The 24,803-nt window shown below is 36.4% G+C and overlaps 1 protein-coding gene across 1 annotated transcript; it reads right to left on the bottom strand.

Moving 5' to 3' along the window:
- Nucleotides 1-19,313: 19,313 nt before the first annotated feature.
- LOC114306446 (cytochrome P450 734A1-like) lies at nucleotides 19,314-24,045 on the bottom strand. Its single transcript, XM_082903224.1, has 5 exons — nucleotides 23,601-24,045; nucleotides 22,204-22,427; nucleotides 21,846-22,087; nucleotides 21,297-21,708; nucleotides 19,314-20,121 (listed from the first exon to the last, which is right to left on the bottom strand). The coding sequence occupies exons 1-5, from the start codon at nucleotides 23,881-23,883 to the stop codon at nucleotides 19,654-19,656; spliced, it is 1,629 nt and encodes a 542-aa protein (XP_082759350.1). The 5' UTR covers nucleotides 23,884-24,045; the 3' UTR covers nucleotides 19,314-19,653.
- Nucleotides 24,046-24,803: the final 758 nt, after the last annotated feature.

Here is a 24,803-nt window from a genome sequence, read left to right as displayed (position 1 = left end):
TCAACACCTTAATGGTATAGGCCTGAAAATAGTGCATCAATTTCCTTGCAGCCACACAAGGGCTAAGATCAACTTTTCAAGGGAGAAATACCGAGTGTCCGCATTAACCATTGTTTTACTAACACAGAAAATAAGTCTCTACTCGTCGAGCTTCTCCTAGAAAAGGACAACGCTTATTGCGTGATCAAACACTTCCAAATATAAAACAAGCTCATCACCTGGCTCCAAAGTTGACAATAATGGAGCAGAGTTGAGCTAGGTTTTCAGTCCTTCCAAAGGTTCTTGGTATTTGGAGTCTACTTGAAGAACTTTCCATGTCGAAGAGTTTAAAAAATAGCCTATATCGATTAGAAGATCAGCTGATGAATCAATTAAGTGCAGCTACCATTCCCATCAATTTTTGCACATCTTTCACACTTTTGGGAGAGCCGAGTTCTCTTCTGGCCTTAATTTTCTTTGGATTGGCTTCTATCCATGATTCACAATGTAGTTGAGAAATTTGCCCAAGCCAATGCCGAATGCACATTTTAAGGCGTTAAGCTTCATCTTGTACTTTTGGAGTGTATCAAAAGTGGTCACAAGATCAGCTAAATGAGCACTCTTCTCCTTGGACTTGACCACCATATCCTCAATGTATACTTCTATTGTTTTGATGACTTGATCTTTAAACATGGTGGTGACCAGCCTCTGGTAAGTTGCCTTGGCATTTTTTAGTCCGAAAGGCATAATCTTGTAGCAATAAGTTCCCCTTGGAATGAGAAACGCCATTTGTCCCTGGTCGACGGGATCCATGGCAATCTAATGATAACCCCATAAGTGTCTAAGAAACTCTTTCTTTGATGAAAGGCAATTGCGTCCACAAGTTGGTCAATTCTAGAGAGTGGAAAATAGTCTTTTAGACAAGCCTTATTTAAATCTATGAAGTCAACGCAAACCCTCCATGTCCCCGTTTTCTTCTTCATCACCATAGTGTTGGATAACCAGGTGGGATAAGTCACCTCTCGTATTGTTCTAGTGTCCAGTAATTTAAAAACTTCCTCAACAACCGTTACGACGTGTTTGGCTGACAATCAGCGACTTCTCTGGACAATAGGTTAGACCTTCGGATCCAAACAATGTATTGCCACCACTAGGTCAACTCCAGGCTTTTCATACGAGGTCCACGCAAAAATTTCTATGCTACTGAGTAAAAAAGTGACCAACTCTTGTCGTTCGGCAGTATGAAGGACTGCCCCAATAAGAAAGAATTTCTCTACATCTTTAGAAATCGCGATGCGATTTGAGTCCTCCGTTACCTTATCTGCTGGACCTTTGCCAATATATTCAAGAATTTCTTGATCCAGGACCTCAATATAGTTAACTTTCTACTCTTTTGCTTTGTAGTAAGAACCATAAGGTAATATTCCTTTGACGACTTTTGAGATCCTCGAATTTACTTAGTACCGAACTCGGTAGAGAATTGCAGAAGCTAATGGTATGTGCTCAGCATTGCCTTCATCGTGTGGAGCTATGTCCGGTTCATAATTATGTTGTTGGAAGATGAGAGCTTGCCAACTAGGAATTCTACATCTAGTGTCTTAGTACCAGCAAGGATGGGCAACACAATCTTTCTAAGAGGATACTCAGGATTGGCATTGAAGCTGAAGATGAGGTAATCCGTTTCCTTCGCCAACTTTTGAGTTCCTCGAATTTACTCAATACCGAACTCGGTAGGGAATCGCAGAAGTTGATGGTATGTGCTCGACACTGCCTTTATCGCATGGAGCCATGTCTAGCCCATAATTATATTGTTGGAAGATGGGAGCTTGACAACTAAGAATTCCACATCTAGTGTCTTAGTACCGGCACAGATGGGCAACACAATCTTTCCAAGAGGATACTCAAGATTGGCATTGAAGTCGAAAAGTGGGTAATCCACTGGTCTGAGATCCTCATCCTTTAAACTGTGCTTGCAGAAGGTTTTGTAATACATGATTTCAGAGGTGCTTCCTTGGTCAATAAGGATTTGTTCAACGACATAGCTGTTTACCCTCAAATCAACGACCAGGGCATCACTATGTAGAAAAGTAAGCCCTACGAGATCACTATCAGAAAAGCTAATTTCATTGGTCGACGCCCCACGTAGCTTTTTTGATGTGGGTTCAAACTCTGCATAGGAGCAGTGTAGACCCCTCGACTAGACGTACTTAAACTGAGTTGACATTGTTCAAAGGTGGTATGTTGTAAATCATTTAGATCACGTTGAGCGGTGGAGAATTTGACTGAATGGCCAAAGCATTAGTTGGCACAGTCCTTTTTGGGAGATAATTGAACAAATGACCATCCTTTAACAATCCTCAAGATGGTCCTTCAAGGCGTGGCACTTGTTTGTCAAGTGGCCATGATCTTGATGATAGTCACACCTTTGATCTCTTCGTCGCATATCAGTGGCTGCCCAGACATTTTGGGGTCCACTTCAAATAGTGCGGTGTTTGATCTTTGGGAGGATTTGGCCAATCGGCTCGGTAAATTCAGTTTCTTTTTTGTTAAACCGCCGTGGACACCTAGTATCAACTTGATACTGCTCATTACATTGGCGTGATCTTTGGCAATTATCCCTTCTTGACCTTCCTCTCAGCTCTGGACTTCGCCTTGGAGGTGTAGCCTCTCTAGTCGGTGGCACTATTGCTAGTGGCTAAGCCACAACTGGTGCTACCGATTCTGTGACTGTAAGCTTGCGTTTGTTTGGAGGGCATCATTTTCCACCTTACAATATTCCTCTACCTTCTTCATCAAAGCCCAAATTGACTTTGGCGGCTTTTGGGTCAAAGAACTCTAAAGGGGGCTGTCTGGGTGGAGTCCCATTTTAAAGGCATTAATGGTCACGAAGTCGTTGCAATCATCGTCAACAGGATTGAAAGACTCTTAGTACCATGCTGAGAATGCCCTTAAGGTCTCATTAGTGCCAATCTTCATTACCTATAAGAAATCTGTCTGCTTGGGTTGCGTCTCATTAGCGATGAACTTGGCTTGGAAGGATTTCTAGAATTGATAGAAGCTCTTAATTGAAGTCGGTTCAAGCTTATAATACTAACTGACAACCAAGGGGCCTCAATTGCTAGGGAAGATGTTGCACATGAGTGTTTCATCGTCGGCATGTAACATCATAGCTTGCTTATACTGATGTACGTGATTAGTGGAATTCGACTTGTCATCATACAGAGTAAATGATGGTGCTTTGAACTTCTTGGGCAAGACAACCTTGGCTATCCTCCGAATGAATGGATTTTTCATATCATTTGAGCCGGAATCATCGTCCTTTTGTTTTCGCGCTCGTTGTTGTGCCCACAAAGAGTTGTGTTCTTTGGATGAACTCGAGTCACTAACTCGGTTACACTTCCTAGGTTTGCTCTGTGATGATCCCGTAGAGCTACTACCCTTCTCATGTATTTGAAAATGTTGCTGGATGGTTCTTCTAACCGAAGATCGGCCAGGTTCATGGTGTGAAGCCTTATGAGATTTTGCTAACCCTTGACGCAGTCGCTCATTTTCTGCTATCATGACTTCAAAACGCTATTCATTGCGTTTAATCTGGTCTATCAAAGTTTGCATGGTATTTTCACCTGATGTTTGTTGTATAGATGGATTAGTGGATTGAAATCCAAGGCTCGTCAAGCAGTAGTTCCGTCCAGGTAGGTGGAATCTCCTTCTGCGACGGTATCAACTTCATTAGTTAGAGGATCAATCACAGGGTCTGCCATGGATGAGTTAGAATATTTCCACAGCCGGTGACAATTGTGAGGAGTGGTTCTACAATATTCCTTCATTCCAAACAGTCCTTCAATTGATCCTCACACAGATGCCTGAAACAAGAACTCTGGTCAGGGATGCTAGAATTATCACTCTGATAGGTAAATTAGGTTGTGTATGAGAAGGGATGAGTATATTCTTTGAGAGAGAGAGAGAGTTCAGTTGGTTGATAATGCATACCTTTCTCCTTCCATTCACCTTCCTTATATAGCCATTTGGTATAAATGGTGTAGATATTTCCTATGTAATTTGACCCGTTTTATCATCATTACTTGCATGTTAGGGCCCAAGTTCCTACCACACCTCCGAAAAGGGACAATTTCGGTCCACTTTGGTACTCAGCACAGTTTTTTTCCGATTTTTCTGATATCAATTATTTGGCACATCATTTGATCGGCGATTTACTACTCAACAACCCAATGGGCCTAGTTCAATTTGGGCCCATGATGAATGGGTTCAAATATGCTTTGTTTGCTGAATGTGCAAATTTTTACTCGACTCGCACACTTATCAATATAATATGTCCAAAGTTTAATTCTAATTTTATCTAATTTATCAAAAAGTAACATGTTAAAATTAAATTTATACAAAATCAAGATTCTAAAACAACTCATGCATAACACGGATAAAAAACTAATTAATAAATTATTTTTCTAGCTTCATTCCCCATTGGATCAACAACATTACCAAACCTGGAAAGCCAAGCTGCTAATGATTAGCAGTTTACAAAAAAACGAACTTATCTACAGCAAGTGCGGCGAATGGACGTCTTCAACAAAGGGGCAATGCGACGGACAGTGATTGGAGTTTCAGTTGTTTTTTATAGGTAATGTCAGCATTTAAAAAAAGTTTCATTACGTGAGTTTCATTTTTTTTTTTTTAATCAAATCTTATTATTTTTGGTGGGAAATAAAATATAGTTTCGGTGAGATTTTTTTTTCCACCATCTCTCACACTTTCTCATCATTTTTCACTTATTTAGTCAGGCAAATAAATGGAAAGGTTTTCTTTTTTCAAAATTGCTTTTCCTTTCTCAATAAAACTATCAATCCAAACGGAGTGCAAGGGACAGGTGTTTTTGGCTTATGTCTACCCTAAATTCTGTTTGAAAATTCTTGGGTTAATTATACTTTTAACCATTGTAATTTGACCTAAATTTTACTTTGATCCCATTTGTTTCAAATCGAACAATTTGGTCTCTATTAAGGGTGCTCACGGACCTGACAGTTTCGTCAAAACTGACCCGACCCAACCCGACTAGATCTATCCACTTTTAAGCAGTTTCGATAGTATAAATAATGGATGCAGATGGAGATTTTTCAAATCTCCCCATGTTTAGAAGAATGATGGATAAAAGTCTACCCGACCTACCTCGATCCGCTAGCCCCTCCTTAAAAAATGATGTTAGGTTTTTATGCTTTGTCTATTAAAAAGAGAACATTTTATTTAGTAATGATATTCGCTACTTATACATTATAAAAGTTTGGCCTTTATTTTAATTATAAATAATAAGTAATAAAAAAATTTGGACTAAATTAAGACCTAAAATAGTATTAAAAAAAATACTCTAAAATAATAAGAAAAGCATAAAACAGTAAAGCCTAAACTCCCAAATCAATCCGCATCCACCCATCAACTCGCACAATCCACTCAATCCGCATCGGCTAGCTAAGCGAATAGATGTAGATTGATTTTTTTTTTTTTTTTTTCAATTTGCCTAAGTTTGGACGGATGGCTAATGGGAGGCCACCCGATCTAACTTGATCAGCGAATGAAATCTTACCATTTTCAATTTGCCTAAGTTTTACTAAATACAATACATAATGAAATCAAATATTTGGAGGCAAATGTGTCATTTTACAACTTAATCCAATGAGATCTTACCATTTCTATCCCATATCCCCCCTAGGACACAATAGTCCAAGGGATTCATAGTCCGGTGGAACTCCTAATTTGACCTATAAATTCGCAACCAAATAATGGACTCCATGGTGTCCAATCCTCCCTCCTTCAATCCTTCCAAACAAACACCCCCTTAAGGTGTACACATAGAAAAATTTGGATAAAATAGCCAAATGGAAACTAAGCTTATAAAGTGCAGGGACTAAATTGATCATATTAAAATAATAAAAACTAAAATAAAATTTGAAGCAAACCATGAAGATGAAAAATGTAATTAACCCAAACTTCTTATATTGTGAATTTTTTTTTTTTTTTTTTTGGTAGTATATATAAAAGAATCCAGCTTGTAACTAAAGGTTCATTTTTCACAATTGGGGGCATCATAGATTTGGCTTAGTGATCTAAATGATTCAATTTATGTGGCAAGTTGAGAAATCATTCATACAAAAAATTAAGTTGATTGAATAGTGATAATCACATGATATGTTAATGGACTGTTTATTTTTTAAATCATATTTGCCAGCTTCTTTTTGTTTTTTTTTTAAAGGGAGGAAGGGAAAGATACGTGGTTTGATCAGGTAGTTATCACTATCTGATCAACTTAATTTTTGTATGAATGCTTTGCTCAATGAGTTCTACTAATTGAACCATTCATATTATCAAAATAAGTTAGAACAAGCCCACAATAATTAAGATTCTTAATACAAAAATGTAAATGCTAAAAAGTGCCTAGCATCCTAGATAGGGGGTCATCAGTGGAACGAGACGGACTTATCCCACCTTCAATTATTGTGTCCAAATCCCATATATTGATTGGGTTTTTTTGAGTTTTAACCAGTCAATGGGCTAGTACAGGTCAGGCCTATTTACAAAATTGAAATTACATCCCACCAATAAGCCCAAATCTGACGAGCCAAAATCAAATCGAACGGGGTTCCACATTTTTCATTCGACTTATCATATTGTTAAGTTCTATAAATTTTCCATTCACATATTTTTATTATTTTCATTATTATTATTATTATTATTATTATTATTATTATTATTATTATTTTTACTTTCCAACATAATTCAAGTATTTATTTATTTTTTTTATTTTTTATTTTTTTACCTTTTTACATCCCAACTAAGGTGGCCTTTTCTATTTCGAATTTGATCATATGCTACCTCCCTCAAAAACCTCACGAGTTTGAACTAACACATCAAAATAAAATTACAAGCGTTAGCCTAAAAGTGCACATTCAATATCATACATATATATATATATAATTATTAATATATTTAATGGATTGAATTTGAATTGAACAGTGTAGATTTTTTTAGATAAATATCAAAAATTGAAAAAAAAATATATGGTCGGGATAATTTCAGTAAGGCTAATGGGATGGTTGAGCTGGGCTTACCCATGCAAGCTTTTACGGGCCGAGTTTATGGACGAGCTTAGATAACAAACTTTTGTCAAATCCTTAACTCATCTCAAGTTGAGATGACAACTTAAGAAAAGTTAAACTCTTTAAAAATATGTAAAAATGTTAAAACTAGGGGCTTGGTCGATAAATCCAAATTGGAATTCTTGTTGTCCAAAAGTCCAAGTGGTAAACAATTATGTCCATAAGGACATATTTGGACAAAATGACCAAACCACCCAAGTATATATATACACAACTCTCTTATCTCTCTTCAATCACATTAACGTACTGTAACAAGCCCGCGGGGGGACCTCGCTATAGCTCGGACTCGACTTTTCGTCACGGTTCTAAGTCTGAACCAAAGAGTCCAAATCCGGCAAATCGTTTTGAGAAAAACAGATTTTTGAAAGAAGTGCCAAACATGGACTGCTTTGCCAGATACAGAGTCGCCACCTAAATATTTTATTTTGGGAAATTTAGGAAACCCTGACTCGGTGCCAAAAGGCCACGTGTCCGTCATCACCAAAGTTGCCTCGGCTCGGGAACTTGGGTACGATTGGGGAAGGTCACTTCGTGAGCACCCCCTCTCGCCCGGTCATAGACCGACCTCTACTAACCATGATATCAATTTTTGAAAACATTGTGTGTCCTCATTCCGGTTATTAGCCTAGGTTACTATGTGATGCACACAGCATATAAGTATAGACTGGGTCGTCCGAATTGGAACAAAACATTTCATGCTTGTTTATTTGAAAATGGTTTGATGATGCTACTCGCAAGTAGGCTAAGACGTGGATTTGCCACCCTCGGGTGGGCTTAGAAAAATGTGATTTTGCCACTATCTAGTGGGCTTAAAACTCACAGTCAATGATTTGTTCCAATTTAAACAACCCGACCTTCACCCACAGGCATTCAGGCAGTTATATCACATAAGCACATAGCCTCATGGTAAGCATGCTATTCATGGCATTCACTCACACGCATGCAAGGATGCTAAAGCATAGAACTTACCGAGTACTCCAAGCCAAAACAAAAAGCTGTATTAGAAATCATGCATGACCCTAAGTATACAGAAATGCCTAATGCAACACATGCAAAATGCAACTATACCAGGCTCGGCTATTCTAAACATGGCATATGGAATGCTACAGCTAATATGTATTCAATTTGGAATTGAAAGTACAATGCAGTTAGTATGATGCGCCAAGCCCGGTGCATGCAATACAGATGAATGATGCAAACATGCTGTCATACTGTATGCTAATTTAAATATGCCCTAATCTAACCATCATAAGCGGATAAATAAAAGGGAGAAAGACGTGAGGTTGGAAGACATACATCCCACTCACGCACACTTATTACAGTTGTGCCCTCACTCGGAGGGTCCGAATAAATATACAGTCCCAATATTACAGTCCCGAATAAAAAAAAATATTACAGTCCAAATATTACAAAATCCTAATTAATTAATTAACTAAGAAAGCAAATAAAACTGGCGTGCAAGCCAGGGACTGCTTCGCTTCTGATGGATGATGCATGTCCGGATTGTCTTGCGCGGAAATCCACCGGAATGCCCCAATTAGCCTCTATTTACACCTGTTCTTGAAATGCGTGCCAGGCCCCGAAAGGTTGCTGATTCTTCATTTTGCTGCAACAGAGAGCAGGAAAGGGGCATAGCAATGTATTTGCACAGATATATGCATGTCTCGATCCTCGTGCCACCAATCACGCATACCGAGGCATGATGGCCGAGGAGTCGAAATGCACAACTCAATATAGGATGAATGCACATGAAACTACAGCTAAAACCTAACTCCATCATGGATAATCCGGAGTGTCGGCGACTGGGGAATTGAGACACATTCCGTCACTCGGAGTACGAAATGTACCTCGTTTCCCGTGCCCCGGCTAACTCCTATTCCGGACACGATGCAATATGCATGATATGCATGAAATGCAACTAAAATGCAATCCTAATATACACAATGCTATGAAAATGAGGTGCCTCAAAATACGTGCACACAGGCACACAAACCGAGAAAATGACAGAATGTAATCTAAGATACAACCTAGTATGTATTATGCTATGAAAATGAGGTGCCTCGAAATGCGTGCACACGGGCACGCAAACCGAGGCAATGATATGTGTCTCGAAATACGTGCACGCGGGCACGCAAACCGAGGCAGTGATATGTGTCTCGAAATACGTGCACGCGGGCACGCAAACCGAGGCAGTGATATGTGTCTCGAAATACGTGCACGCGGGCACGCAAACCAAGGCAATGATATGTGTCTCGAAATACGTGCACGCGGGCACGCAAACCGAGGCAATGATATGTGTCTCGAAATACGTGCGCGTGGGCACGCAAACCGAGGCAATGATATGTGTCTCGAAATACGTGCACGCGGACACGCAAACCGAGGTAATGACATGTGTCTCGAAATACGTGCACGCGGGCACGCAAACCGAGGCAATGACATGTGTCTCGAAATACGTACACGTGGGCACGCAAACCGAGGCAATGATATGTGTCTCGAAATACGTGCACGCGGGCACGCAAACCGAGGTAATAATATGTGTCTCGAAATACGTGCACGCGGGCACGCAAACCGAGGCAATGATAAGATGCAATGAAATGGCATGAAAATGACAAATGGGCTTATACCAACATGAGTGAGCCTCAGACACACTCACGTAGGATGCCGTCGGGTAAAAACGGGGTGCCTCGAAATGCGTGCACACTGGCACGCAAACCGAGGCGATGACGGGATGCGATGTAATGACATGAAAATGACAAATGGGCTTATACCAACATGTGTGAGCCTCAGCCACACTCACATAGGATGCCGTCGGATAAAAATGGAGTGCCTCGAAATGCGTGCACACGGGCACGCAAACCGAGACGATGACAAAATATGATGAAATGACATGGAAATGACATGCAATCATTCTAATGGAATTTCAGCAGTAAAATATGGGGGAAAACAGTCCCGAAATGAGGCGAAATGACATGAAATGCAAGGAATTGTCCCGAAATACAATATTAGGCACCCGAAATGGCCTATAGCCATGCCAAACATGCACAATATGGACATGCAATGCAAAGACAGAAGCTAGACAGTCCCAAAAGATGCACTTTCACAATTATAAACATGGCCAAACAGCAAGCATAGGTAGGGGAAAAATAGCATGCAAGAATAGGGGCCAAAAGAGGGGTAATGAAGCAAGTGGTATAAGCAAAACCCAAACTGAAAAATTTCCTCCTACAACATTGAAGATGGACCAAAAATATGAACATTTACAGTATATGGCAGCCTCAAAATCAGTATACAAATATGCTAAAAATGTGATGCAAAACAAGGCTCAAAAAGTGCTATAACATAAAGTATATCAAATAATCACCAAACAGAAAAAAAGTGTGAATGAAACATGAATTATAGGCCAAAATAAGACCACTTTCAGTTCGGACCAAGGTCCAAAAACAGAAGCAAAGAGGGTTGCCAATTTATGCAAAAATGGGGCCAAATAAGGGATATAACTGCAAGTGACACATGGAGACACCAAACAAGGTTGAGCCCTTCCTCAATGTTGAAGAGGGGCTCAAAATAAGCCTTATGTTAGTTTACAACATGCTCGAAAATAAATTGCTCATGGGTCAAAAATAGCATGCAAAACTATGACATACAAGAGGATCAATGAAGCAAGTGTGTTATGGAGGGCTCAAACAGGATTGAGCCCTTAATGAAAAGTGAAGATGAGCTCAAAAGATGACCCTTTTCAGTTAGGGCCGGAGCTTGAAACCAAAAAGAAGTGGGGCTTAGAAATAGATCAAGCAAAAGGGTCAAAAGGGTAAAAGTGTTACTTACCCTTGAAGATTCAAACTTTTGTTGCTTCTTGGATGGATTTGCAGCTTCTTTAGCCTTCAAGAATCCTTCCTTGTTGCTGGAAATGAGATGGTGGTGGTAGAGCTTGGTGGTGTAGAAGGAATGATGGTTAGGGGGCTTAGGGTTTTTTGAAGAATTGAGAAGGAAGAAGATGGAGTTGGCTATGGAAGCTTGAAGGAGAGTTTTTCTAACCCCTCTAATGCATGTTGGCAGCTGGTTATATGGACCAAAAGGAGGGTGTAAAGGTGGGGCATAAAGGAGAGCAAAATTCCCCCAAAAGGGTCCCCCCGGATGTAGATATTTTTGGGAGAAAACCAAGGCACAGCTGGAATGCACTCAACCTGAAGAAGCAGGCCGGCCTGTTACTTTTTCTGCAGATGGCCGGCCAGCCACTTAACATAGCCGGCCGGCTAGGTCAAAGAAAAAAACGGCCGGCCGGCCAGAAAAAATGGCCGGTCACCCCCTAGGATGAAGCCCCAGAAGTTAGCTTTCCAATGGCGCAAACCTTGCATTAAAATTCCTCCTGTAGAAAAAGTTATGCCCTTTTCCGTAAAGCCGCGCAGATTCAGTCCAAGCGGACTTCAACCAACCACATCTCTCCCCCCCGGACTTGGACTTGGGAGATTCTTGAGTGCAAAATGAAGCCCCGGAAGTAAGCTTTCCAATGGTGGTGGCCTCATAACTTAATTCCTCTTGTGCAAAGAGTTACGCCCGTTTCGGTGAAGCCGCGCAGCTTTTTCTCCTTCCCGGATTCATGCTGAACCACTTTTGACCAAAAAGAAGTTGGCTTTTCGGCAAAATTACTAGCCTCCCACCAACTTTTGGTGTCCTCTCATGTGTGTAGATCACATATATGTGGTTTGGGGATGGCAACAGTAACTCCAGGGTGTTCAACATTGCATTTGAAGAGGAGGGGCAAAAATGGAAAGAAAAATTAATGGCCGGCCATAAACTTTTAGGGTCCTCCCAAGTGTGTACATCACATATATTTGGTTCAAAGTTCAAGAAAGTGGGCCCAAGGTGTTCAACATTGGCCCGGAAGAGGAGGGGCAAAAATGGAAATAACAATTAATGGCCGGCCATGACTTTTTTGGGTCCTCCAAGGTGTGTAGATCACAGTTATGTGGTTGAAAGTTGGCAACACTACCCCTAGGGTGTTCAACATTAGCCCGGAAGTTGGAAAAACGGGCGTCGGGAGGCTCCGGAGGAGAGATAACTGGTTGCTGCAACAATTACTAGCCTCCCACCCTTCAGTGACCTTCCTGGTGATAAAACAGAGGTACCTGCCAAAAATGAACGAAAACCGATGCAAAACGAATGTTCGGGGGCCAAAACACGCAGTTCGGGGCCCCGGAAACTGCCCGTTAAACACCGAAAGTGGCGTTCGGCCACGAAGTGGGTTTCTCAGACCCCAGTGTCCCTCAAAAGGGAGAAAATAAGATGTATGCCAAAAATCAGAGCAAACGGAGATGGTTAGGCGGTCCCGAACCGAGGCACACGGCCTGACGGCTCCGAAAACCGGAAACCGGGCTCCGAAATGGGAAAAATGGCCTACGGCCACCAAATGTAGCCCACGGGCACTGAGAGATAGTCTACGGGACCTCTCCCTTCCCTCAGGAAAAGAAACAGAGAAAACCGAGTCTGGTTCGCAAACCGAGACAAGGCACAGAAGAGGGTTCGGAAATCCGGAGGCGGGGCTCGCAGCCAAGACTCTGAAACTTTGAACGAGCACATTATGCAATATCACCAAGTGCTTAACTGGTGACGTCTGAGTCTCAAGGTCGGTCAAAAATGGGGTGTCTACACGTACTCTCTCTCTCTCTCTCTCTCTCTCTCTCTCTCTCTCTCTCTTTCCTCCTTTGATCTAAGCCGAAATGTTACACTTTAAGGCTACATATCTTATGTTTTTAGTCTTTTAGCTTATGATATTTGATATAATAAAGTGTTTTTCATCCTTTTCAGATTAATATCATTCTGGAGACAAAAGGATCGCATAACTGAGTGAATCCGCGCAAGTGGAATTCACAAATTCGTACGAGTAGATTTCCCTGCCAAAAATTTCCCTCTGATTGGATCCGCATGAGCGGAATTCCCAATCCACATGAACTAAATTCCCAATCCACACGAGCATATTTGCCTCAATATTTGTGAGCATGTTTTTTATTCTGGATTGACTGGAGGCTATAAAAAGAGATTTTGGGGACCTGTTTTGGGATTTGAAACCCTAGAGAAAACAGCTAGAACCTAGAAAAAAAGAGCAAATCATCAATCCATGGCTTTCTCTTCAACATCCGAAGTGTTTAACCTCTCTATGAGTGGCTAAGCTTTCTTTTTAGGATTGAGATGAAATTGTAATCAAGTATCATGTAATTTTGTATTTTAATTCTAGTTTGTCTTCGGAATTGGATAATCTTTGTATGATTGTTTTTAGATCTTCTATTCAAATAATCTTTTCATTCGATTTATGTATGCGATTTCTGTGATTGAGAATGCATAATCATACAACTGTTTTACTTTCTTGTACATGCAAATCATGAAACGAGTCATACTTAGGGGAGACAAATCATGTTGCAACCTTAGTTTAGTGTAGACAATTCGTACTGACCAAAAACAATTCGTGCCTACATTTTGCATATACTCATTTTCTTGACGATGATATTGCGGTTTGTAGCCACGATACATCATTATTATCTAGGCCATTGATTTACTAGAATTAGATATTTTAATTACATGATATAAGATTAATAGTAGATTCGAAATCCTAAGTCTCTCTCCATAATCAGATTACTTTCTTTATTTGCGCAATTGTTGTAGTTTTAATTTAAATTCTCATTAGCAAAAACTAAATCATCCTCTCTTCTTCAAATTAGATTAAAAAGTATCATTCGAATTAATATAACCCAGCCTAAAGTTCTCGTGGTACGATACCTAGACAATCCACTATTCTACTGAATTAGTACTTTGTTTAGTTCTTTATTTTTTATTGAAAAATGACCAATCATCCTCTTCTCCCTCTTTCGTCACCACCACTCACCACCGCAGAAACCACTACGCTATCGACCTCTCCCATTTCCTCCTTCCCGCCATGCGCAACCTCTACTTCTTCCTTCTCTCCTTCAGTATCTATACCATAGATAGCCATCATCTTCGTTTCCCACAATGAAGCCCTCGTCGCCACTCTGTCATCCTCCATCGCAGCACCACCGCAGTACTTTCCTATCTCTCCCTGTCTCCTTTTGGAATCTTTCTTTCTCTTTGGACTTGCTTCCTCATTCCGTTGCCGTCATCGTCTCTAGATCTTCGCCACCATTATTCTCTTCTACCACCGTATCTCCTACCGACATCTCTCTATCTCTCTCCCTCTCTCTCTTACATCTTCTCTCTCATGTTCGTCTCTTCCATCACCACCGTTGTCAAATTTCCTCTACCTTCCTCCTCATTTGCCAAAGTCAAAGCTCCATCGCTGCTATCGCTTCACCACTGCCGGCGTGAGATCCGAATCCAAATTTATTGACTTTGATCTCTCCAAGTATATCTAAAGTCATGGCCGAATCAGATCTCCCAAACATTTAACCCCAAATGGTATGAGCAATCTCTTAATCAACTTCTGATCCTTTTCAATCAACTTTGATTTTTCTTTGTTTTTGTTGATTAGATTTCTGATTATGATCTTATTGTTTGTGTTTTTTTTATTTGATTGGGAAGGCTGAAAGCGAAGAAGAAGAGAGGCTGCAGTATTTGTATTGTTTGTATTTGTTTCCAGATCTAGATCTAGTGTTCTAAGGTTACGGTTCTTGGTATAAGGGACTTGTAGTGTATGTTAATGCTTCTGAATTTTTTTTTTTTTTTGGTTGTGAATTTGGATCGTCTGTATCCTTTTCTCTAATACAGATATGCAATTCAGATCCAAATCTAGATCTATTAGTGTTTGTATTGTTGTTATTGTTAAGAAACATATTGCAACAGATAAAAGAAAATGGATGAATATGTGGTGCCGATCCAAATTCATAAACGCCGCCGTTGTCTCTAGATCCACTCCAGAATTTTATTGTTGTTGTTGTGGTTGAGAAACATATTGCAACAGATAAAAAAGAAAAAAAACAAATGAATCTATAATGTCAATCCAAATTCACATTTGCTGCCGTTGTTTCCAAATCAACTACAGAATTTTACTATCTATTCAAATTTTTTATTATTATCTTTGTTTATCTGGCTTGTTGAAAATATTATTGCATTTCTTGAAGCATTGAATTGATAGGTTGAAAAATCCATTTTCCATCTCTCTCTATGTATGTATGTATGTGAATTTAAACAAATAAAGTTTTTGAACAGAGAAAAAATTAAACATATAAATTTTTTGAACAAATAAAAAATTGAACAGATAGTCAAAAAAATTGGACATAAAGATATAAAATTTGAACATATAAAAAATAATTTGAACAGATAAATATAAATTTGAACAGATAGTCAAAAAAATTAAACTGATAAATAAAAGTCAACAGATAAATTAAAGAGTAAAATTGAAAACAAAATGTCATTCAAAACCAACAAAAAAAAAAATTACTGCTTACCAAATTATTTCATAAAAGGTGGATCTCTCGCCAATACAAAATGGATCTAATATTTTATACCCTCTTTAACTTAGACTTTTCAACAAATTTTTTTTTTTTTTTAAACTAAGTGATGAAATTTTTTAAAAAAAAGATCTCGTGTTCTTTATTTATTTATTTATCTATTTTCTTTCTACTGATTAGGCTTTGTAAAGCATTTTAGTGCTTAGCTTAATAAGGATTCTAGGCTTCTCAAAAAAACTTTATCAAACTTAAACAAATACATATATCTGTTTGATATAATTTATCTTAGCTATTTATAATTTTGTTTTACATTTTATCTTTTATTTAATTTGAGGGCATGTTCCCGACTATTTGATATAACTTCTACCTAAAACTTATTAAGCATAAATTGCTTAAATAAGCTGAAACAATTATTATTTAGAAATTGAGATAAGGATACTTTTGATTTCTATTTTTCGATTATAAAAAGTTGCACCAAACAATTCATATAGATTGGGTAATTAACCAAATGTCCTATAGTCAGAAATGCACATTAGTCTCAATTTAGGACTTCTCTTGGACTTTTATGTTTTCTTAATTTAGACAGAATAACAAAATGACATTAATGTAAGAATTCTATGTTTTATAAGCACCTCAACATGGCACTTTATGTTTTCTTAATTTTTCCTATCATGTTCTCGTACAATTAATATAAGGGGAAATATCAAATTAGTGCAATTTTGAAAAAATAATTATAAATCGGCGAAGTTTTTATAAATATGAATAATTAAAATTGTAAATTTTTCCATTAATATGTAAAAAAAAAAATTCTTCTAAAATCCCTCTGGGGTGAAATCACCCCTTAATATTACAATGCTTTATTAGTTTAAAATAAGTTCTAACTAATTCAATGATTTCTTGTAACAATAGCACTTTCGAAATATTGATATAATTTATTCTCTCTCTCTCTCTCTTTTTTCTTTTTTTTTTTTTTGGGGGAGAAATAGCACAATTTTAAGTTCTTCTACTATCCATCTTAAACAAAAGGCTTAAATGCTCCTGCGAATGCACTTAATTAAATTGGCTAACTTTTATTATTAATTTATAGTAATGTTGCTTATTATATTAATCCTATGTTAAAAATTTGTCGTCTAGCGAGATTGTGAGATTATATTTTAATGATTTATAAGAAGCATGCTCAAGACAAAGAACAAGGCAACAGAAGCCTCTAATATTAATATTGAAAGACAATTAAGATTAGGATATAGATTACTACTATAATCGGGGCAAACACATTTCTAATTAACTTAAATAAAAGGGAAAAAAAATATCGTGCAAGATCATGAGTACTTAAAAATGTTACAGATTTGTTTTGTTTTGTCTTAACTTATAATGAATGAAATGATTAACATGTGAAAATAAACTATCCTGCATGAGAATCTCACTATTGAGTAATTAAGGGATACGTGAATACGGACATAACTATAATAATAACAGTAGGGGATTATACTATTTTGCAAGTGTGTGATTATTGTAGCTCATAATTCAAGATTAGTATCATAATTAAGAAGAGTAAACAAGTTATGTTGCTATTAATGCTAGATGTGGCTTCTCTCTATGTATGGAGAAACCGTGTCAAATAGCAAAAGAGGTGATTAAGAAATTATTATTATTATTATTATTATGTTCTTGGACATTTAATAGGAGATTAATTGTAAATATGAGAAGAATTACATCAAACTCAATAATTATAGTCTAATGGCTAGAAGCTCAACCACCACCACACAAAAAATAATCAAAATTTTTGTCATCAAATCTCTCTCTCCCTTATTCCAAAACATTCAATCATTCGAAATCTCAAGAGGCGCAGTAATCTCAATACAAATTTAATGGATATGGATATTTTGGGATGGAGGAATAGAAAATTTTGGAGCTTGAGGATCACACGCCTAAAAAAATAGCCAATAATTAAAGAAAATAAATAAATCAAATACAATAATAAAGTAAAATATAAAATCTCAAAATGAAGACAAACAATCCTTCTAATTTCTTAGATAGATAGAATGTATATGAGTGATTAACTGAGCTAATCTAAGTGATTAAGGAATTAGAAATGGGATTTTGAAGGTATTATGGATGAATTCACATGCTTCATAGCATGCTTTGATTCCTTTAACAAAAGCTAAAAACACAAAAATGGGAGAGAGGAGAGAGAAGAGACACTCCCCAACCACATGCTTCATGGGAACCATCAAACACCAAATGAAGCCCAAGAGAGAGTGAGAGCATGAGATCCCAAAAAGTAATACAAAAAGAAAGGTTTGGTTCTCTCAATCTTGCCTCCCACTACATTACAACTCCAAGCCCTAAACCCCATAAAAGAGAATATATATTTATATAAAAGTACATCTGCATGCTGGGTTACAGATAGCATTGCTTTAAAAGAACATTTCATGTCTTGGTCATTGCAGATGTTCTTTCATTAGTTTTGTTTAATTTTGATATTATTGGGACACTCAATTTCCTAGAAGAGGCCCATCAATGGACATAGAAAAATAAATAAATAAAGTTTTTGTTTTTGTTTTTCTGAAAAATTGAAAGCACTATTTACTTGGTCATTTTCTGATCCATAAATTTCTTTAAAAGATTATGACAATGGCATTGTTTATTGAGAAAAATTCTTTCGGAAACTGAATACCCATTGCATAATTAATGGTTACCAAAGTAGCTGGCTCTAATACGAAATAATATAATTTTTTGATTGAAACTCATCCTTAAAAAAACTAGAAAAAGATAATATTCAAGAATTTATATTCACATGATGAAATTCTCACTTTAAAATAGGGGGAATTACATCCTAATGAGACATAATTTTCTTTTCTTTACACAAATATGGAAGGGTGCAAGCCACATTTGCACCTCTGCAACCGTTCACTTGCCCCCCATTAAAAAATCACTTGCACCTTATGTATTTTTATAATTTTTTTTTCTATCACACTCTGTTGAAATTTTTCCTTTAAAATATGAGACAATTGTTAAGACTGTGGCGACTTTTCTTAAAAGATGGACAGCCCCAAATAATGGTAGAGACCTTAACTATAATTATTATGGCTTTTACAATTTTGACTAGTAAAAAATTAGATGAGGATAACTTTGTATTAGCAAATTGAAAATCATGAATTTTTTGATTAAATACTAGGATGTGTCTATGCAAATTCTAAGGTGTACTTTAATAAGACAAATCCATCTTTCACACTGTTGGTGATGTATGGTAATCACATACCTAAACTCAAGTTGAAACTTTCAAGAACTTCAAATTATTATAAAGAAAAAGAAAATGAAAACAATTATGCAATAAAAAATGAAATGTATAGTTCAGAGTCTAATTAGGTATGGTGTACGTCACATGCAAAATAAATCTGATGTACATATTTTATTTTTTAAATATATAGTAATATTGAAGAAAATAGATGTATATATTGAGAAGTATGCTTCACAAAGGTTGCTGTAGACAGAAATTTTTTTTTTTTTTTTTTTTTGATCGGCAAAAAAACAATATTTATTGATGGAAAGCAAAGTACAAGGTACAAAACAAAACATCAATAAAAAGAGACAAGTGCAAAAACATCGTGATGAGCTAAATCATCCCAACTATATTGACACAAAGAACCCATCCTATCATTTACTAGCACCTCAAAGTTGGTGAGCCACCAACCAAACTTATGATGTAATTAGAACTAACCTTAAATAGTACTTAGAAGCTTTGCAAACTTACTAATGAAAACCAACCATTTGACATTCTTCAATGTATGATATTACAAAACTGGGTTAGCTAATTGTGCACATATAAATGAAGACAAAACAATTAGCCACTAACTAAAATCCTAAAGCTAGTGCCAATAATCCAGACAATTTGGGAAAAAACTAGAGCATGGCCACTTGGGGGTTAGTATATATAGCTCAGATGGAACATGTAGTGGGAAGTAATAAAAAATATATATATAATAATATATCCTAGTTCCTAAAAGATAATAAATGAAACAATGAAACCTTGGTCACTCCAATGTAAAAAACTATATGCTCTCACACAAATGATAGGTACATCTTGGGATGTTTTAAAAAATTAAGATCTTTGGTTCTTGAACAACTTCTCGATCAACCAAACGTCGAAAGATGATTGGTGCACCATATTGTGGGTAGAGAAGCATCAGGACCGTTGGTGCATGTTGATAATGTGGGGCCAAGCTAAAGGAGAAGCGTTGCAGTGTGATCGCGAGTGTAAGCTTTGCCTGTAGGATCGCGAGATTTTGACCGATGCAAGTGCGGACCCCAAGGCCAAATGGAATGAACGCCACAGGATGCTTCGCTGCACGGGCTACGCCATCAGAGAAACGAGAGGGGTTGAATTCATTAACATCATTGCCCCATATGGCTTGATCGTGATGAACGGCCAAGATTGGTATCAAGAGCTCGGTTCCACGGGGGATCATGCATCCTCCGAGCTTCACGTCAACTTTTGTCCGTCTGATTGTTGCCACGATTGGTGGGTAGAGTCGCAATGTTTCATTGAGAATCATACTGAGCTGCACACCAAATCATAGTAAATACAAAATCAAAATTCTTCAATAACGATGTCACCTTTACACGTGACCATTTTGTGAATTATGATTAGCTCCACACCAAACAACAGTTAATGCTGGGAACACAGCTTGCTTGTTTTTTTTGTTTTTCAAAAACATTTTTTAGAAAATTTTATTTTCTTATTTTTTGTATTTTTTTTGTTTTTATTAATTTTTTTTTTAATATTTTAAACAATTTTTTAAATTTTTAGACACGCCTAACATAAATACACATAAAAAATATAATTTTAGTAAAAAATATCTTTTAAAAATTCACTAAATATCAAATATATAAATAAAAAAAATATAAGAATTCAATATATTTTTCGTATTGTTATGTATTTATTAATTTTTTAAAATATTTTTTCACAAATTTTTTACTTTTTAGATACATCTAAGTAAGTTGCATCTAAAAAAGTAAAAATAAATAAATAAAATTTTAAAAATATTTACTATTAAAAAAACACAAAAAATAAAAAAAACTCAATTTTTAAAAAATTTAATCCAAAAAACTCAAGCAAATAGTAAAAGTGTCCATATATTTATTTGTGAAAGTGTTCTATGTGTTTGTAGAAGGTTAAACTACAAATAGGTCTTAATAGTTGAACTTAATTCCCATCAAGTCCTATTGAAAATAAGTTTTGGTAAAATTATTGCTAAAAATAATTTTTTTATGACAATTTTTATATATATCGTTAAAAATTAACAATTAATGACTTTTTTGTTATCATTTTTATAAATTGTCACTAAAACTTACAATTAATGACTTTTTTTATGACAAATTTTTCTCATAAGACTTATTAGATAATAAATCCACTTATTAAAACCTACACGTAAGTACTTTTTTTAGAAGTGTTGGTTTCTCTAATATTTTACCACACCAAGTCGTACAAGGAATCTAATATTAGAATTTTACTAACAAAATTAGCCCGTATCCTAAAGTTTCCATTCTATATGACAAATTTACCCCTGCAAAGGAACTTTTTTTTGTTCTTCTTCTTTGTTGATATCTTAATAGAATTGACAATTTTATGTGTAACATCAAACGTAAATAAAGGGTATTTTAGTAATCTTAAAAAAAACCAAAACAAAGTGACAACATGATTTATTTTTGTAAAATCCTAATGATATGAGCTTACCGTTTTAAGCTTGGCAATGTCATCTTTGGAGGGTACATCACGTGGCCCACACACTCTCAGCACCTCGTCACGTGCTTTGACTTGCCACTGTGGATGCATAGCTAGCAAAATTGTCGTCCACGTCAGCAAATTCGACGTTGTTTGCTCGCCGGCGAAGAAGAAGCTCTTGCACTCCTCAGCAATGTCATGAACTGTGATTTTGGATATTGGAGAGGAATTCAATTCCACCCTCTTGTTAACCGATTCTTTCATGCTCGCTTGAATCATAAGCCCTAGTAAATCTTTCGGTCCATTTTCTAGCATTTTCGGGCTCGAATTCTCTCTCTTCCTCTGATCAATAACATTTACTAGAGATTTCTTAATTTCTTTGTCCAATTTCCAAGACTTCATGTTCCTTTTCGTAGGTAGGAATCTAAAAAAACAAAATTTATTATTGTATTATGTTAAACTATGTTGTTTAATTTGTACTACCAATAAAGTACTTACTAGAACAAGTGAGTTTGGTTAAAGTTACTAAAAAATGCAAAAGTGGTATGGATTCATAATTACCTATAACCAGGGATGAAAACTTTTTGAAATGCCTCGGATGCAAGGGTCATTTGCTGGCTTTGTAGCCGGAAAATGGCTTTTCCATCTTCATAGCTGCTACCAAATGCTGTTCGGGTGATTATATCTTCTGTCATGGTTTGGAACCATTTAGTGACTTCAATTTCAACCTCACCAGATTTCGACATTGCTGACCACTTCTCCAACATTTCGATCACACTACGTGCTGCCACCGGTATCAACAACTAGAAATAACGAAAAAATTAAAATTGAAATTACAATTATGAAATGTCTACCAAATCAAGAAAATGCTTAAAAGGGTTTAATTTTTTTTTTTTTTAATTTTTTGTTTTGAACTTACTTTAAGATTTTCCATATGGAAGGTAGGAGTGATTATTTTCCTATGATGGGCCCATTTTTCTCCCTTCAGGCTGAGGAGCCCATCACCTTCCAGCTGCTTGATAAGGGGGTGAGCCTCATTCTTCTCATAGAATTCAGACTTGGAACTGAAGATTTCTCGGATGAGGTCCGGATCAGAGACTGTGAGACGAACCGTGGGTCCGAACCACACTAGAAATGTTGCACCTATAATCAATAATGTTAAAACCAGTTAATGTAGAGCAAAATGGTGAGAATAGGGGTTAAATTCTAGAAAAGTTCTAAGGTAGTATTTGCATCTAGTAGGAAATGCCATAGAGCCCCACAATTATCAAAATCTATGCCACTTGCAAACACTTAAAATTTCATTATCAAAATTAAAGCCCCATAACCAAAAATAACCAGAAGGAAAACAGAAAAAGTAATGAGAACTCCAAGCCCATGTAGTTCAAAATTCAGAGCATCTTTGCATGGATTGATTGGGAAAGTACAATTGAAAACTACAATAGTCCAAAAGATTATTGGATTAAGTAAAAAATAAAAGTAAAAACAAAAAACTATTAAAAGTAGGGGTAGAATTGGAATGAAAAAAAAAGAGGGGTGAAAAAGAAAAAGAGTGGAACAGTCTGAACTCTGATGGAAGTTCAATATCAAGAATCCAAGCTGAGGGGAAAAAAGGCCTAAAAAGATATTTAAAAAGTACCCAAACTCAAAAACAAGCCTTTAAAAAGTCATGAATGTCAAAAGCATACCCACATACAACTTCAATGAAGATCATCCCCAACTCTCATGAGGGAAGACCCACAATGATAGTAAATAGCTTAAATCAGACATTCACATGAAGAGAATGACATCATGCTTACAAAAATTACTCAGAAAATTGTTTAGAATTTGAAATCTACAGAACAGATTTAAATGTGTTATTGTATGGTTACACTAGATTATAAATTCTGAGTATTTTTGTAAATACATAACATTGTCATCAAGACTAACCAAACTATAATTTTCAGAATTTCAAAAACCAATTTTTAAGAATCTTATAAGAATCAAGGTCATATATAGAGAGAGAAGAAGAAGGTTTAAATGAAGAAGCAGACAAACAATAATATGAAACAGAAATATTATATACACAGAAAAATTATCTAGTCTAAAATTTGAAATTTATAATATATATTTAAAATTATTATTGTGGGCCATATCTAAAATAAATCCAGTCTATAAATATCACAAATTTTAATACGTAACATTACTATCAAAACTGTACTGACTTATCATTTCCAAATTAATTTTAACGAACTCAAACCCGGACGGCTCAACAAAATACCTATATAAATATACAGCGGGAGAGAGAGAGAGAGGGGGGGGGGGGGGTTTAGTTACCATAGATTTTTCTCCAATGATGATAGAAGGAGAGGACCCTAGGGAGGATGTTGTGAGAGAAAGGCATAGGGTGAGCAGAGGCAGACAACATTAGGCTGAAGAGTTCCTTAGCATTTCCAGTGATGAATCGATAAGGAGGTCCTCTTATGCCTTGCTTTGAGAAGTGGTGTTCAATCTTTCTTGGTCTCCACCACAGCACAACCGCAACCTTATAGACAAACACTGAGACTATGAGAGAGATTAGCATTAGCTTCAACAAGTACAACAACATGAGCTCTTCCATGGGGTGGCTTTCTTGTTTTTTGGTTGATGATCAGCTAGCTGGTGTTGGAGCAGCCTTTCTATGTGTGCTTCTTATCTTCTTTGGTTTCTGTTTGTTAGTGTCTTTAATGCCAAGAAGTTTAGAGAGAGAGAGCGAGAGAGAGAGAGAGAGCTTGGCAAGGCCAACGGCGTGGGGGGCGCCATGGGAATTATAAGGGTCAACGAATTATTTATTTATTTATTTATTTTTAAAAAATATCTTTTAATTCTTTTAAGACAATGTTGCCCTTGTCTTTTCTTTCTAGTATCATTATACCCCTTGAATCTATTTTGGCTTTTATCCCTCGATATAAGAATATGAGAATAGCAATATTTAGATTTTTAACTTATGATGTAGATGGGGTATGGGTTATATTTAAAACGAATCTAATTTATATATTTTAAATTTTACAATTTTAATATTATTAATATGACTATATAGTACTTCTAGATATTATTGTTGATAGATCTCATCATTTTTTAAATTTGAAGAGTCTTACATATACATATGTCATTGTTATAAATATACATTTTAGATGAAGATGAAATAAAATGCTGAAATATATTCAATGACCAATATCATTGAAATCGCATTTTCAATATATAGCATTTTCCAATCATCATTGAAATCTTGTTATGACTTGGCATTTTTAATACAAAGATATAATAGAAGAAAAACAAGAAAATTCAATATATCATGTTTTTATTGAATCAATTCCTAAAAAATGTTAAGTTCAAGTTAATATATTTTAATGGGGTGTGTATGAAAGCTTCTAATATCTTCACTAGCTTTATTTTCATTGTGAACTGATTTTTGGATCATTTTCTTATTGGCCTCAATATATCAGCTCCGCAACTCGTCGTTGTGAAGCTTAATATTCTAATAAATAGAAGGGTTATGTA

The sequence above is a fragment of the Camellia sinensis genome, chromosome 13 (assembly GCF_055761805.1).
Source record: "Camellia sinensis isolate YWXY chromosome 13, ASM5576180v1, whole genome shotgun sequence".
Classification (NCBI taxonomy): domain Eukaryota; kingdom Viridiplantae; phylum Streptophyta; class Magnoliopsida; order Ericales; family Theaceae; genus Camellia; species Camellia sinensis.
Note: the sequence above shows the minus strand (reverse complement) of the source record. Positions and strands in the feature narration are given on the sequence as shown.

Coding starts and splice junctions, on each gene's coding strand:
- LOC114306446 (XM_082903224.1), bottom strand. CDS start 23,883: ATGGAAGAGCTCATGTTGTTGTACTTGTTGAAGCTAATGCTAATCTCT. Junction 22,088..22,203: donor TCCATATGGAAAATCTTAAA/GTAAGTTCAAAA, acceptor CGTTATTTCTAG/TTGTTGATACCGGTGGCAGC. Junction 21,709..21,845: donor GTTTTCATCCCTGGTTATAG/GTAATTATGAAT, acceptor TTGTTTTTTTAG/ATTCCTACCTACGAAAAGGA.